This window comes from Phycodurus eques, chromosome 19 (genome assembly GCF_024500275.1).
Source record: "Phycodurus eques isolate BA_2022a chromosome 19, UOR_Pequ_1.1, whole genome shotgun sequence".
Lineage (NCBI taxonomy): Eukaryota > Metazoa > Chordata > Actinopteri > Syngnathiformes > Syngnathidae > Phycodurus > Phycodurus eques.
Genome location: NC_084543.1, coordinates 10,358,303 through 10,374,834, shown reverse-complemented (window position 1 = coordinate 10,374,834; position 16,532 = coordinate 10,358,303). Strand labels below are relative to the sequence as shown.

At 41.9% G+C, this 16,532-nt stretch overlaps 1 protein-coding gene across 1 annotated transcript in view; it reads left to right on the top strand.

Moving 5' to 3' along the window:
- The window catches only part of fbxw10 (F-box and WD repeat domain containing 10), a 31,998-nt gene extending 16,644 nt beyond the window's left edge, over positions 1-15,354 (top strand). Inside the window, exons 13-14 of the mRNA XM_061664030.1 lie at positions 15,043-15,173; positions 15,243-15,354. Of these exons, the coding sequence (XP_061520014.1) occupies positions 15,043-15,173; positions 15,243-15,354 (243 nt within the window). The remainder of the gene's footprint in view (positions 1-15,042; positions 15,174-15,242) is intronic.
- Positions 15,355-16,532: the final 1,178 nt, after the last annotated feature.

Below are 16,532 nucleotides of genomic sequence, written 5' to 3'. Positions count from 1 at the left end.
TCCATTCTTAACCACCCATCATCCATCAATTCATCAATCTATCCATTCAACCATCATCCCTTTACTAGCTCTCAGTTGGTCCTTTAAGTGCATCTTAATCATAAAAAACTTGATACTTCTAAAATCATGTAGTGTATGCCCAGCATCAAATATTATTACTGTACTTTGTTTCAGTTTTTTTTTTTAAGTGCTCAATAAATGAAGTTAATTGAGATTCCATTTTAAAAGCTGGAGGATGCTTGGATTCCCTTTTACTGTCCAGCTCTCCCCTCGTCAAATCCTGCTGAGGGATTGTAATTAACATCTGTTGTCCAATTTTCCAGCCACATAAAATAGTCATAAAAAGATGCAGTTATCACATGCAGCAATCGTGTGACATGAGTGCGCAGTGGATGCCACGATTGGACATTTTCCCACCGACAGTGTCTAATGGCTTTGTACTGATACATTAGTCCGTCACATCCCGCGGGAGTCCATCCTGATCCCCTCGCCGATCCCGCACAAAACAAATGGCAATTTTCCGACACCGGGACACAAAGCTTCATCATGCCCCATCCATTAACCCCTATCACAAAGCGCCCACACACTGCATTCTGCGTTTGTCGGTGTCCCATTGACAGACAGGAAGACGGAGCGCAAAAGGAAGGCGAGGGGAAGTTGGGGTTTGGGGGTGAGCGGTGACAGCCTTTGGAGGGGAAATGATAAGGAGGCGTGCGGAGGAGAGGAGTGCGGTCGTGGTGAAGAATGAAGCTGCCATCGCGTGTGCCAGAAGTTCTCCGACGGGACATTTCTCATTCCGACCAAGCTGCGTCACAACAATGCAAAGAAGCCAGAGAAACTTGAGAAGGACGTTAACCCAAAGACAAGAATGTGCCAAATGAAGGTGAAACCAACAATATACTGTAACAGACAAGATCATGACCAGACCTGAGATGAGACACAGCTGGTTGTAATACTAGGACAGGCTGGGCACTGATAAGTGTCATCCGCCCAGATCATGGAAGGTGGAATCAAAGAGTCATCCGTGGTCAAGACATTTAGCCTTGAATCCAAAAGGCTCCTCTTCACTTCTGCCCTGAAAACACAGCCTTTGAATTACAGAAAATAAATGTGCAACTAAGATGAAGTCTCGTTGCCTTCAAGTCTCTAAACATTTAGCAGCAGAAAGTCTGTGGGCATCCATTAAAACTGGAATCACAGAGTACGGTTTGTGGTTACTGATGGGGTTAGGGTTGTCATTATGGACAAGGTTAGGTTTGGAGTTAGCACTGGAGTTATAGCTGGGGTTAGGTTTTCGTGACGATGGTGCTTTTGGTTTTAAACCAACGCCCACAGACTTGCTACGACAGTGCTAGTATTTTTCATCCATCCATTTTCTGAGTCGCTTCTCCTCACAAAGCGGGCGTGCTGGAGCCTATCCCAGCTGTCATCGGGCAGGAGGCGGGGTACACCCTGGACTGGTTGCCAGCCAATCGCAGGGCACATACAAACAAACAAACATTCGCACTCACAGTCACACCTACGGGCAATTTAGAGTCGCCAATTAATGCATGTTTTTGGGATGTGGGAGGAAACCGGAGTGCCTGGAGAAAACCCACGCAGGCACGGGGAGAACATGCAAACTCCACACAGGCTGGGCCGGGGATTGAACCCAGGTCCTCAGAACTGTGAGGCTGACGCTCTAACCAGTCAGTCACCGTGCCGCCGCTAGTATTTTTCCTGAGACAACATAAAAGGCAACCCGTTTTTTTATTACGTGCCTAAGATGACGATAAAAAAAGGCTCATCAGTGATAGCTGTGGCGGCATGGTGGATGACTGGTTAGACCGTCAGCCTCACAGTTCTGAGGACCGGGGTTCAATCCCCGGCCCCGCCTATGTGGAGTTTGCATGTTCTCCCCGTGCCTGCCTGGGTTTTCTCCGGGCACTCCGGTTTCCTCCCACATCCCAAAAACATGCATGAATTGGAGACTCTAAATTGCCTGTAGGTGTGAATGTGAGTGCGAATGGTTGTTTGTTTGTATGTGGCCTGCGATTGGCTGGCAACCAGTTCATGGTGTACCCCGCCTCCTGCCTGATGATAGCTGGGATAGGCTGTAGCACGCCCGCGACCCTAGTGAGGAGAAGTGGCTCAGAAAATGGATGGAGGGCTGATAGCTGTACGGCATAATACACATACAATATATATAAGATAATACAAAGATTATGTTTGCGATGTTGTGTGAGAACAGTCAAGTATGCGAACAGAATTGATAGTTGGCATGAATAAAAGATGCATTTTTTTATAGCGAGGTGTATCCTTCAGTGACAGGATGGTTTTGACTGAATGACCAGGGCTCTCAATGGGTAGCCTCAGGGTGAGATATGCTGGGTTCAAACTAGGTAATGCGAGCGTGAATGTTTTCTCAATATGTGCCCTGCCATTGACCGACAACCAGTCCGGCATGTCCCCCGCTTCTTGCCCCAAAGTAAGCCGGTATGGACTCCAGCACAGGATAAGCGGTAGGAGGTCAAACAGGTGTTGTGATCCTGCGAACATCTCATTAGTCCATTGCCCGCTCTGCTGGTAGCTAAATGGATTCCAGCTGCTCCGGTGAAGATGCAACCTTGGGTCATGGAGGTATCAAGGGATTTGCAGAAGCAAAATGTCAAAAGACGCTACATGGGCAAGCAGATGTCGCTCTCGCGCATCAGTCGCTCCTGATCCGTCAGGTCTATTGACAAGTGACGAGTGCTAGCACATATTCCTCAGTGGTTCTTCGTTGACAAGCAAGACTAGGGACAACTGCTGTGAGACATTCTTACAAGGCTTAGCTAGGACAGTTGTACACACTGGTGCTGACTAACCTGGTCCTCTCTAGTGTTTTTAGAACCTTTTGGATTTTTTTTGTCCTTCACTCCATCTTGTCTGACCACTAAGAAGACAATGATTGGGTGATGTTTTTAACCTGTTTGTCCAAAGGTCCTAGGCATATTGATTAAAAACAAAACAAAAAGACGAGTGGGAAGAAAGATGAACCAACATCTCGACACGTTTGTGTCAGACTGCATCTGACGTGTCGTCATAATCTATGGGAGCACTTTAGGTCTGTGACGTGAAGGGGCATTCATCACCCCACCAGCAACCCGACCCCTACTGGCACGTCCCACTCGATCTGGTGGCATGGCAGTCCCGACGGAGGAATTTCAATGTGATGCATCATGATGGATGCAGTCCCTCACCACTAATTTGTCATGTCTGCTTTGCATTTTGGATGCACAAATGGTGTCATTGCCAAATGTTTCATGCTGTCAACAGGGCGTAGGATTTGAAAACTGGTTGAAACAATAACACCAATGAATCTTTTGTGTTCCACTGTTGAGGTGAGGGCACAGGTCTAAGATTGAAAGGACCAGGTAGACATGACCTTGGGAAGAAGTGTTGGACCCTTCTTGGACGCTTTTGTTGCTTCTGAATTTTAATAATCTTAATACCTTATCAGTTGTCTTATGACATACAGTGACCTTTTGAGTCATTTCATGTCTGTTATTTTGTGTGTGAGATTATTAAAAACCTTGACTTCTTATTGGCGCTCATATCGTTGTGGCAGTCAATTCAGTTCATTTTGAAGACTCATGTCTGAGTGAGTCACGCTAAAGTGATCTGGTTGACGGTGTGCTGTTGGCCGCATGGTTTACCGTGCATCCTTTAACTCATCCGATTAAACTGATTCATCGGAATCCTTTGTGTTTCTCATTTCGGGAAGTCAGAAACCCCTAGCCGCGTCCACGCTGCCATTTTGCTTAAATTGGCGCATCAGTGGTCGTGTCCATAGTAGGCGTTCACAAAGCTGTTGCGACTTTGCGCGTTCAGTACTTGAATGAAGACAGTGTCGGAGTCCGGAACTGCGACAGTTGTGTTCGGGTTAGGGATAGGGATTCGGGTTGTTGTCCAACCTGATTGATTCATTCGTGTTAGAGAGAGATTAGAGGTGTCGTCCAACCTCATTGATTCATTAAGGGTCAGTGGCTAGGGATTACCTGAATACAGTGCATTAGGGTTAGCGGTTAGTGGCTAGGTGTGAGGGGTTAGAGCTGTGGTCCATCGTGATTGATTGATTGATTGATTGATTCGTCAATTAAGAATTATGTCCCAATGATTTTGTCCACGTGTGCAGCTTTAATGGAGCATTTCACAAACGGATGCAGGGGAAAAAAATCTATTGAAGGTAAAGGCAAGAGGCTGTGGATTACTGCGGCTCGTGAAAATGTGAAAAAAAACAATCAAGTTACGAGGTGGCGGGAAAAGCACTGGTAGCGCTTAATTGAAAGTGTAGCACTCTCAGGAGAAAAAAGGCGGCGTGCCAAACGCAAATCCGCTTGGCACTAAAAGACGGAGCAGTTAGGGAATCTTTAACGGGCCGCAATCCATTACGGCAAGCCATAAACGTCGCGGGGAATACACACATCATCGCAGAGTGGAATTTGAGCGCACTCTTCCTCCAGACTCTTCCTCCTTTATGTGGCCATAAGACAGACTTTTATGATGACTTTGTAGAAGTTTGTCAAAGTAAAGCTCAGGCTCTTGTTATGAGTGGTAAAGTTGTTTGAATGCTGTTGTTTCATTCATGATGTCAACCCGCTGCTTGCAGTGCTCGCGTTTTCAATGTGACGGCATCATTTTTACATACATGACTATATTTAGGTCAGATTGGGTGGCACGTATGATCACCAATGAAAACCAGTGAGTATGAATTTTGTAGGGAAAGAGAGAAAAAACTAATTGAATTTGTCCAGTCATTAAAAATCTATCTAAAAATATATAATCTATATAAATAATTTTCCAAAACACAGGAAAAATAATTAAACTTGATGTTTTTGTTCTATGGAGAATTTTAAAATAAAAAATACATAAGTAATTACATAATGATTTACATAAAATGAAAATAAACTGTTTTGTTTTATGAATAAAAAGTCAAATGAAAAGCACAACATTGGATTTGCATGTTTTTTTTCATTTTGTGCAGAAGAGGAAAATAAAATAAACAAAATAGATTTTTGAAATATATATCCATCCATCCATCCATTTTCTGAGCCGCTTCTCCCCACTAGGGTCGCGGGCGTGCTGGAGCCTATCCCAGCTATCATCGGGCAGGAGGCGGGGTACACCCTGAACTGGTTGCCAGCCAATCGCAGGGCACATACAAACAAACAACCATTCACACTCACACCTATGGGCAATTTTGAGTTGCAATTAATCTACCATACATGTTTTTGGGATGTGGGAGGAAACCGGAGTGTCCGGAGAAAACCCAGGCAGGCACGGGGAGAACATGCAAACTCCACACAGGCGGGGCCTGGGATTGAACCCCGCTCCTCAGAACTGTGAGGCAGATGCTTCAACCAGTCGTTCGCCGTGCCATCTAAAATGTCATCATGTTTTTAATATTTTGTGGCTAAAATTATATATCAAGACAAGAAAAACAAATGGCGGATGTGTTTTTTTATGGAATCAAATGTAAAAATGGAGGTTCTGGGATTTTCTTTGGATGTAAATACAATGAAAAATGTCATGTTTTTTTGTTTTCTATGGATACAAAAAATAAAACTAAGTTTTTGTTTTGGAAATAAAATAAAAATAAGTGAAAAATACAAAAAATGGATATACAGTACATTTCTTTGTGGTTTTGTGTTTTTGTCATAATGTAAAATAAAACAAAAAAACTCATACAAAAAAAACTTTGGAGTCTTTTTTTTTTTTTTGGGGGGGGGGGGGCACATAGCCAAGCCTTTTGTCTGCTGCTCATTAAGATTTAATATTACATGTTTTTTAATAACTTTTGTGCCATTCATGGGGGGTGGGAGGGGGTTGTGGTAATGCATCAGCTGCATGCATGAACGAACCACCGGCTGCTGCCACTTGATGAGCAATGCTTGGTCTTCACGTGCATCCGACATGAAATGAAGCAAACTGCCATTTTGTAAATGCTCTGCACGTGTGTGTCCGCGCGCGTGCGTGGCATTATTCATAATACTTTCCTGCCGGGAATGCCAACGCACACAAAGAGCATATTTCAGCTTTTACAGGCACCTGGAGATTGTCAAGTAAAAGGTTACGCTTTGAAATAACCTGGAGCCAAAGCATTAGCACTGAGTCCTGCTACGTTAAACCCCTGCATTTGCACTCCAAACATTCCGCTAGCTGTTTCTCCTCATCCTCACATTGACTCCACACTGACGTTTATCCCCTGCGTTTGGTGCTGGAGCATCGCCACGGTGCGAGGAACATTCGCGGAGATAAACACAACGTGAACACTGAAATCTTGTTTGTCAGCGGTGTCTCAAAACGTCTTCGACACGTCCGAAGATGTGAGCCACGACAGTTTCGATTTTGCGGTTTCGCTTAAGACCTCTAGGTATCGCTAACTGGCGTTTCGTTTTGTCAACTGTCAAAACAAATCAAGAGAATATGTCTGCTTTCTGTGGACTCAACAATACCAATATCAACATTAAGCGCTTCCCTTATAGTATGGCGAAAAAGAGACACCGGCATAAGTAGATGAGTTGCTGTCCAGTGAAAACCATGTACTGTACAAGTAACTCCTAATTTTTTTTTTTTGATGGGGTATAAAATAATAAAAACAACAATTGAACATGTTTAAAATATGTAAAAAAAAAAAAGTAAAAAGCCAGATTTTAAAGTGACTATAAAAGTAAAACTTTGTATTATTATTATTAAAAGAACTAAAATTGGTGTTTTTTTTCTGCTGTGGATCAAAAAGAGATTAGCAAAAATTAGCTTGTTTTTATTGGCTTTTAGTTCATGAAAAATGACAAACGTACATTAAAAATGAAGAATGACCGCAAGTTTTAGAATGGGTATTAATAAATATCACTTTTGAAAAATTCATCACCAAGATGAAAATAACTAAAATCTGCAATTTTATTGTCAGTTATGGATAAAAAAATAGTAAAGAAATTGGAGAGATGTTTATTTTTACGTTTTTTGTGAAAGAAAACAGAAATGTGAAAAAATGCATTTAAAAAAAACACATTTTAATTAATAATTATTACAATAAAAATAACTAAATTTGCAGTCTACTTTTTCTGTTATCTATAAAATAATAATAAAACAATGTTTTTGTTGTTTCTGGTGAAAGAAAAAATACATGAAAAAAAATCCAGAAAACTGGAGATGCATGTTTATTTGTCTTGTAGACACAAAATAAAATCTATAATTTAAATAAATTAGTGAAAAGGTGCTTGGTTTTTTAAATTAATTAATTAATTTTATTTAATTTTTTTTACAAATGGACTTTGGAGATTCATCAGACAGCGATAAACTCCTTTATCATCACCGTTGACAGACAATGCTTATGTTCATTAGAATCCAACTTTTCTTTTTAAAATCCACTTTGAACGGGGATTGGAGCTCGGCTCGTGTGGATTTGTGGTGATCAAGTCCAGTTAGCGGGTTAGCTCATACACACACAAAAAAAAAAAAAAGAATCTAGAGCTGGTCCATTAATCTCCATGTGTGTGTTGTCATCGCTTTGCGTGCAGCGTATTAGAAATCGCTCTCCGATGTCGCTTGCCAGCCAAGTCGCTGACGGCTTGGGAATGATAAGTGGCGGGGTAAATTCGCGGGAGTAAAAAGAGCCGCGACTGTTGCCGAGCATCCGATTTCTTCGACTTACAGCGATGAAACTGCACTGTCATTGCACAGGTGGCGCAAGGCAGTCCCTCGAAAACAACCTTTCAATTCAGCCAAAGATATCCCAAGTCAAGTTTTCCAGCAGGCAGACCTACAGTGCATCTGCAAAGTATTCAATCGCTTCACTTTTTCCAAATTTTTAAAATGTTACAGCCCTTTTGCAAAATAATGACATTATGATATGACAACTTTAAAAACATTTCCCCCCCCAAATGTATACAGCAAAACATAAAAAAACCTAGAAATCACATGTACAGTGAATGGCTGGTAATTGTGAGGCAAACCATCCAGAACCACACACAGTAGCGGAAAATCTGCAATTTAGAGACCATATAAAAACATGTTTTATAGTTGTATCCTTCCCACATCCTTTAAACACATTTAAACTTATGAAAACACACTTAAACTTAACTGCCTGCTTCAAGCTGTTTTTCACTCCCACATGCCGTTTACTCTAAATATGACTCGTAAACCAAAAGAGAATTAAACATTATGTATTTAAACAACAAACGGTGCAGCCAAAACATAACAAAAGTCTGCTTAGTGCTTACGGCTAACATTACAAAGGTTATTCTAAAAAGCCATAGGCAGGCTAATGGAAATTAGCATACATTTAACAGTGATTTTAAACCAAATAACTGCTACTTTAACACACATGGAGCAGCAACACACACAAACAGAGCATAACACAATACTCACAGGCATTTATTCTCTCTACTGTGTGGGAACAACTATTACTAGATCTTCATTGGGGACCTTCTCTGCCTCCTCTTCCTGCTCTTTTTTACGCTGCATCTCTTCCAGTAGTTCTCAGCGCTGCCATGTAGCAGCAAAACACGGTACAACACTGAAGGCACGCAACTCTAAATTCGGCCTGGACTCTGTAAGACACATTCAAAACAATCGCTTAAAAATCTGCATGATAGTGGGAGTGCAACTGATGAATCGCAGCATAGTGGGGGGGGACGCTGCATTGACAGACAGCCTTCGCTCAATACTTCGTGATATACACCTTTGGCAACAGTCATGGCCTCAAGTCTTTTTGAACATAATGCCACAAGCCCATTCCTCATTGAAGTACGTCTCTTGGTCCATCATTTCTCAAGAGATGGTTTCAAGTCTTAACGGTTCAATCTCTCTCTCATCAGACTGGAGAATTTTGTCTCTTAATATTCTGGGAGTCCTTTAGATGCCCCTGAGCAAACTCTAGGCGGGCTGCCATGTGCCTTTGCAAAGGGGTTGCTTCAGTCTAGCCATTCTACACTACACTTAATCCACTTAACTGCTGCACACACAGCGCGTTCATTTTCTGTCGGCGGCCAAATACATTTGTCGGAACAGCATTTGTACGTTGCAATGTTTACATTTTTAAAAAATACATTAGTCAGCGTTGAGACTGTTTGTTTGCACCAGTCAGAGTGACTTTGTTAGCGTGACGCCAATCTGCTTTCTATGCTTTGTGGCCGCCCTGCAGATTAAAGACGCTTTCATCCCGTCAATTTTTTACGGCTGACTTTGAGGCGCTCTTCACTTCAAAGTGGCACCCGACACAACGTCCATTTAAAGGTCATTTTTTTTAAGAACTTTGATGACTCTCCACAAAACCCAAAACTCTAATAACCAGAAGACTTTTTAAAAATTCAGTCCCCGAAGCCAATATCACTTAGCAGCATGAAATTTGATAGGCGTATACATCAGGCGTAGACCCACAAAAGTCTCAAGGAGTCATGCTTGAAATGACAAAGGAAGTATGCAGTTTTTTTTTTTTATACCATTTCCACGAGTCTTTAAAAGAGAGATTTATTCTTCATTTTGTACAATTGTTAACAAATTTGAACTTTGTGTACGAGACAGATCTAAATTGTGAAACATTTGAATTTCATAATTGCATGTCAGTGGAGCACGGCGATAAAGATTAATGACTCGCCATGAAACCCAAAACTCTTTTCTTTTTAATTCAGCCCCGTAAGCCAGTTTCACTCACCGACATTAAATTTGGTGAACTTGTCTATTTTGAGTAGACCCACAAAGAAGTCTCATCAAGATGCCACTACTGAAAAGACACAGGAAGTCTGCCATTTTGGTTTAAAATTGTCATTTAATGGTCAGTTTTGTAATTTCCATCGTCGTCCTTGTAATATTTCCAAAAATTCAGCACCCGAAGTCAGTTTCACTCAGCGACACGAAAAAAGATATTTTGGTGTCTTCTGTAACACCTCAAAGTTGTGCAAAGTTTCCCCGTCTTCATGGAAACACTTGACATTTTCAAAAGTCTGTTTTTAGGGACTGAAATCATATGGATGAAGGGCCAAAACACATATCGATCGATGTGATTTGAATGGCGTTAGAAAAACATTGTTGCTGGGTTTTCTTGATTACAGGAATAACAATAAGAGTCTCATAACCCATGACACAAATGTAAGACTTTCTGGACCAATGCCTTCTTCGATTTAGGCTTCGTTGCCATGGACATCACCAGATGCCAACAAATAGCTCCTCTACATGTTGATAAAAGCCAGGCGTAGCGTCACTTTGGCTAAGGGTCGTCTTCTGTGGGCGGAGACACGAGTGTTTTTTTGCCAGCATACAGTATCACCACACAAATCTCAGGTTTGAGGCTCCTCGGTCGAGCCAGGCTTTTCCCGGAATGTCTGTCTTTCCATGTGGGAAACGTTAGGCTCACATGAGACCGAAGGGGGATTTGTTTTCACCTTCCGTCACGTTGACGGCGTGCCCATTTGGGATGGATCAGAGCGGGCCGTCACGTCTTCATGCCGCTTGAGCGAGGACATTCGCAGAAGTAAACACTTATGGATTATTTCGCCCGACCGTTTGGAAGGACCATCCCGGACGTCCATATCTGAAACATCTCACGTTTTTCTCGACACGCCGATCGCAGATGCGGCATTTGTGCCGCCACTACTGAGGACTTCTCAGTTGCGCTGTTTACGCGGCCCGTGCCAGCTGGATCCAAGATTGTGGCCCACTGGTTTGTTTGAATTATCGGCAGAGAAAAAGATTCTCTGAGGCTCGCCCTGTCTTCAAAAAATTAAGTCTGCGCCACGTTTGTCCTTTGAGCTCGGCTTGCGTTTCAGACTGGAAGCGGGTGGGCATGATATGTATACAGTAGTACTATATGGTACCGTGTGTACCAGATGGAAAATAAGGTACTGCTTAATGTGTGTATTTGTGTCTGAAAAAGCTCGCTTGCTGGTACTAAAACATTAATGACATTCACTCAAGGAATTTGAATATCGAAATTGTTTATTTTCTGACTGTATTTGGAGTGTAAATGAAGCACGGATGATTATACACTGACGAATGGCCTGGTGCACGATTTCTGGTTGGATGTATAAATGATTTTAAGATGGATTAATGTACAGACAGATCGGAGAAGGATGAATGACTGGATTGGTGGTAATTGATGAATGATTACTGGATGGCGGGATGAAGGATGGAATAATGATGAATGTAAGGATGGGTGAATGGATTGAATGCATGGATGATGAATGGATGGATGACAAATGAAAGACAGATGAATGAATGATGATCAGAAGGCTGGATGGATGGATGGATGATGCAAAAATGCTAAAGGGTTGAATGATGCTGGATGGATGGAGACTGATGAATGAATGATGAATGGAAGGATAGATGAATGAATTGATTGAATAGACAGGCATACTGTATGAATGATTGTATGAATGATATAAAGATTGATGGACGGTGGATAGATGAGGGATGGACGGATGCATCAATGATGAATTATTTAAAGATTGATGGACAGATGGATGTTAGAAGAATCAATGAATAATGGGTGGATGGATGTTGGATTGAAGAAGGATAAATGATGAACGGAAGGATCCATTGGATTGATGGAGAGGTGGATGACTAAATGATGGCCGGATGAATGGATTGACAGATGGGTGAATGCAAGGATGGAGAAATGGATGGACGTACAGATGGGTAGAAGACGGACAAACGAATGATGAACGGATGTTGTGGCACTAACCGTCTTCTCCTTGCAAGCGAGATGTGTCCTCTCAACTCAGCCTGCCTGCCCCTTGTTAGCTTAAGTGAATTCCACCAAGCCAGACCTTCTTTTACAAGCCTGCTAAGAATCACGCCTGCCCATAAACACTCACTCATGCTGATCTTATGAGACGTGCCGTAAATGACTTATGAATTATGCCTCCGCTTCTGGCATGATGGCGAATGTCACTCTTTTAACAGGAGGAGCCACCTGGTGACAAACAAACACTTGTTTACACTTACTTGCCAACAGGAATAAGCTTGGGTAATGAGCCACATGCTGCTGCACCAACCACGTACTGATGTAGTAGTGTGCATGACATGCTGTTGCTTGTTAAACATGATGTTCGAATTATGCTACGAATTGTGAAGGCTGAAATTAGACATATATTTCTCCAGCTACCAAAACCCCTTTGCAACCCTAATTCTCATTGGAAACCCTAATCCAGGCTTTTGAAACTCGACTTTAAACCCTAACCCTGACTTGCAACTCTACTTTGAATCCTACAACTATTTTAAAATATTAACCCTGCATTGAAACGTGAACCCAAGCTGTAACCCTTCACACAACCTTGAACCCTAATTTGAAGCTAGAACCCAAAAATGAAACCCGAGATTTAAACTCTAATCTTTATTTATAACACTAATTTGAAACCTTAACAATGACTTGAAACCCTTCTTTGATACCCAAACCCAGGCTTTAAATATGATTTGAAAACCCAAAGACTGGTTTGCAACAGTAGTTCAAAACATTACTTTGAAAACCTAACCCAAGCTTGAAACCTGAACTTGGAGCGATAACTAAGTCTTGAATCCCTCAAGGTGACTCAAACTCTTGTTTGAAACCATAAACCAGGCTTGAAAGTTTTCCTTGAAATGTTTACCCTGGCTCTAAATACTACTTTGAAATCCTAACCCTGGCTTGAAACCCTAATCATAAGAACATCTCTATAGATTTTCATTGTATTGTAAAAGATGTCATCTCCGAATTCCTGTGCAAGAATGCTACTAGGCCTCCAAACACTACGTTACGCTTGTATCAAAGTGCATTCTCTCTCTCCGGGGCCCAGTCCACCCTCACAGGAGGTCCCTAATGGGGGGCTGAGGTCCCCTCCCATCTGTCCTCACAGTTCAGAGGCTAAAGCAGCAGAGAAACGGGACACCGGTTGTCTTTGCCAGCTTGCGGGCTCCAGAGAGGTGGACATGCGAGGGTTAAACGGGGGCCAATGTGGCTTAATGTTGATGAGTGGCCACTGATTGCACTGCAGCCTCGTCCACTGCTGGGAACGTAACACTCCGCTGATAGCTGCTCTCCCGGGACGCCGGCTTCCCTCAGAGGAGGCTGCCGGGACCCCCGTACAGATGACAGCCTGACCCCCGACGCCCCCCTCCACCCACCCCCACACCAGCACCACGGTGCTGATTAAAGGCCTGACTGCTCCTTGAAGGCCTTCACCACATTCCCTGGATGGTCCTCGCCCACCACAGAAGCACTTTTGCGTAATCTTCCATAACCACTAAAACCCATGTCCACCATTTTTATATTAATTCATGTGCACTTTTTTTTGCTGCAATGTCATAATATAATTCAGTAGTAATAAATAAATGCAACAATAATAGTAAAATATTAATAAATGGTATAAATTCATGGATTTATTTGAATAAATATGATGTATGACAATATGCATAAATCCACCAATGGCAAAAAAAATACAGATCATAAGATGAATATAGGTATTGTAAAATGTTATACATTTTTGGAATTTATAAATTTATTATATTATTATCAATATATACATACGGTCTCTTTCAAATCTACCCCAGTTTAAATCAAAAATGTAAATAATGCAAATTAAATACATTATTGTAATTCATAATTTTAATTTGAAATTTAATTCATAAATATAATTTACAAAAACAAACACAACAAAAATAATAAAATATAAATACACGACCTCTAGTTTCTGATTAAATAGCACTAGAAAATGTGTCCAAACTTTTAAATGGTACTGTAAATGCCCCCCCCCCCCAAAAAAAAGAAATACAATAATGTTGACAGAAAAATATAGAAATAAACGTATTTAAAAATATCAAATGTTTGCAATTTATATAGTTTAATAATAATAATGCAGTAAAAATGAATGTTAATATATGCATATAGGATTTAATTCCTTTCACGCAAAAAAATGCAAATTGAATAATATTGTTAAATAATTTTTTTGCAGTTGTGCAATGCACATTACTGCCACCCACAAGACTGGAGTGGAACTGGAAAAACTTTGCCAGCGTTTTTCCACAAAATCGTATCAAATTGCAATTCAATCCTAATTTCAAATTGTACTGTCATTGTACTGCGACGTCTTTTTGCTGTGCTCATTTTGTGCATTCAACATCCTCCTGGGAGGCCCGTCGCAGCATGATGGCGACGACGAGCACTAGCTAATGGTTAGCGGTGTCACAGAAAGGATAAAGAGAGCGTGGGTGTGGGAGGAAATAGGATGGGAAGAAATCCTCGCGTCTCTGAAGTTGTCATCACCTTGTTCTGATTGCATTTCATCGAGTTGACTATCGAGTTACTGGAGACTGGCCTCCTATTCTTATTTCCATGGGAACTGAAGGACGGCACAGTCGAGGGGATGTTTATGTGGACGTTTAGCGGCTTTTATGCGGAGAGAGTCGTGAATAAATACGGCAAGGCTTTTTGGGTGTCATATTGCGTGTGTGCCAGCTGGGAATGGCGACTCGATGCCATTTATGATATTTATTAATCATATCTCTTCAGTCACGGCACTAACTCGGCACCTGTGCCATTGCATAAAGGCGGCGGCCAAAAGCTCCATTTGTTTTACTTGCCCGACTAATGGCAATCACATTTAACTGCCTTTTAATATATGTTTTGAATCCCGCACTGCTCTCGAGGATGCTGTGGAGCAAGTATTGCGCTGAAATACACATTTATGACTCCACAAAGTAAAAATACAACAAGAAAAATAAGATGGCACCTTAAAGCGGCTGCCTGTCACAGCACCTACGTCATGTGCAGTATGTTTGTATTTTTGTTCGTCTTATTCACCACCACCTGTCTAGCTAGCTACGATTTTGCTAGTTACCTTTTTTGTGAAGCAAAATAGGGTTTCAAGCCAGTGTTAGAGTTTCAAGAAGGGTTGTCAGCCAAATTTGGGTTTCAGGCTTGGTTTATGGTTTCAAGTTAGTGTTTCAAAGTTCCAAGTCAGGGTTAGCGTTCCAAATTTCAATTTAAAGGGAGGGTTAGACTTTCAAATTGGACCGTCAAATTATATCCAACTGCCCCGTATATCCTAGCAACCCGCCCCCCCGCAGGCTCCCACTGACTCGTGTATATCCCAGCATGCCTCGCCACCTCTCGACCTTCCACAACAGCCGCCTGGCGAGATGAAGACGCAGAGGGCCGACAAACGGGTCAACAAAGTCGAGTGGAGTATCGCTCCACACTTTGTCTTTCAAAGACGGCGCGTAACGTTTTTGTGTTTTTTATTTTCCAGTCCAGCGATGCGGGATATTGGCCACACAAGTTTGCTCATCGTTTACTCACTAACATTTTACGCCATCTGCGCCCGCCGCCGTCGTTCCCGCGCCCCGCCCGCCGCCTCGTGACGCTAATGGCGCTTTAAATCAGCCCTCCGAGTTCATTATGAGGTGACGGCAATGCATCGCCGCGACGACAACAAGTGGGCTGTGGGGGCTTTGTTGTTGTTGGGGCAGATGGCGCACACGGACGACAATGGCAGCATTTTGTGCACCTGTGGCGTGACGGAGGAAACACTAGGATGAAAAACGGCTTTGTGACGTCTGGAGCGACGGCTTGAGCTTTTGGCAAGTTGTCGAAGAAACATCAATGAATTATTCACACAGAAATGTCTGAAAACTTCCTACTTTGACTTTCTTCGAATTTGAAGTGTTTGAAGATACCACACTGCTTTTTTTTTTTTTTTTTTTTGGTTCTCATCCTAGAAATAGAAATTGGGATAAAAAGAGGGGAAAGTTTTGTTTCTGTCACAAAGAAGCAAATCATGATAGATGCATGCCTGGATGAGTTTGGTGTGGACAAACGTCACAAATGGACCAATTGACCAACAGATGCCTGGGTTAGGGTTTCAAACTAGTGTTTTAAAACATTTAGGGTTTCAATTTGGAGATTAAAGTCAGGATTAGGGTTTACAATTAGGGTTTGAAGACAAGGTCGTGGTTTCAAGCAAGGGTTTGGGTTTTAAAATCTGTTTTTAAAAGCGGGGTAACAGTTTTAATTTAGTTGTTAATGCCAGGATTGGGGTTTCAAATTAGGGTTTCAAAGCAGGATTAAGGCTTTAAAATGGGGTTATGCTTTTGTAACAAGGGTCAGGGTTTCAAATTAGGGCTCAAAACCAGGATTAGAGAGTCAAATTAGGCTTTTAAAACAGGTTTATGGTTTCATGAAATTGTTATGGTTTCAAATTAGGGTTTTAAAGCAGGGTTTGGGTTTCAAATTAGGGCTTCAAGACAGAGTTATGTTTTCCAAGTAGTAGTCAGGTTTGAAGACAGGGTTATGGTTTTTAAATTAAGTATTAAAACCAGGCTTCGTATTTTAAAATTAAGGATTAAAGACAGGGTTAGGATTTCAGATTAGGGTTTTAAAACTGTTCTGGTTTCGAACCAGAAGTCAGATAATGATTAAAGCCACGGTTAGGGTTTCAAATAAGTGCTACGGGTTTAAATTTTGCCCTGCGATTGGCTGGCGACCGGTTCAGGGTGTACGCCGCCTCTCGCCCGAAGATAGCTGGGATAGGCTCCAGCAC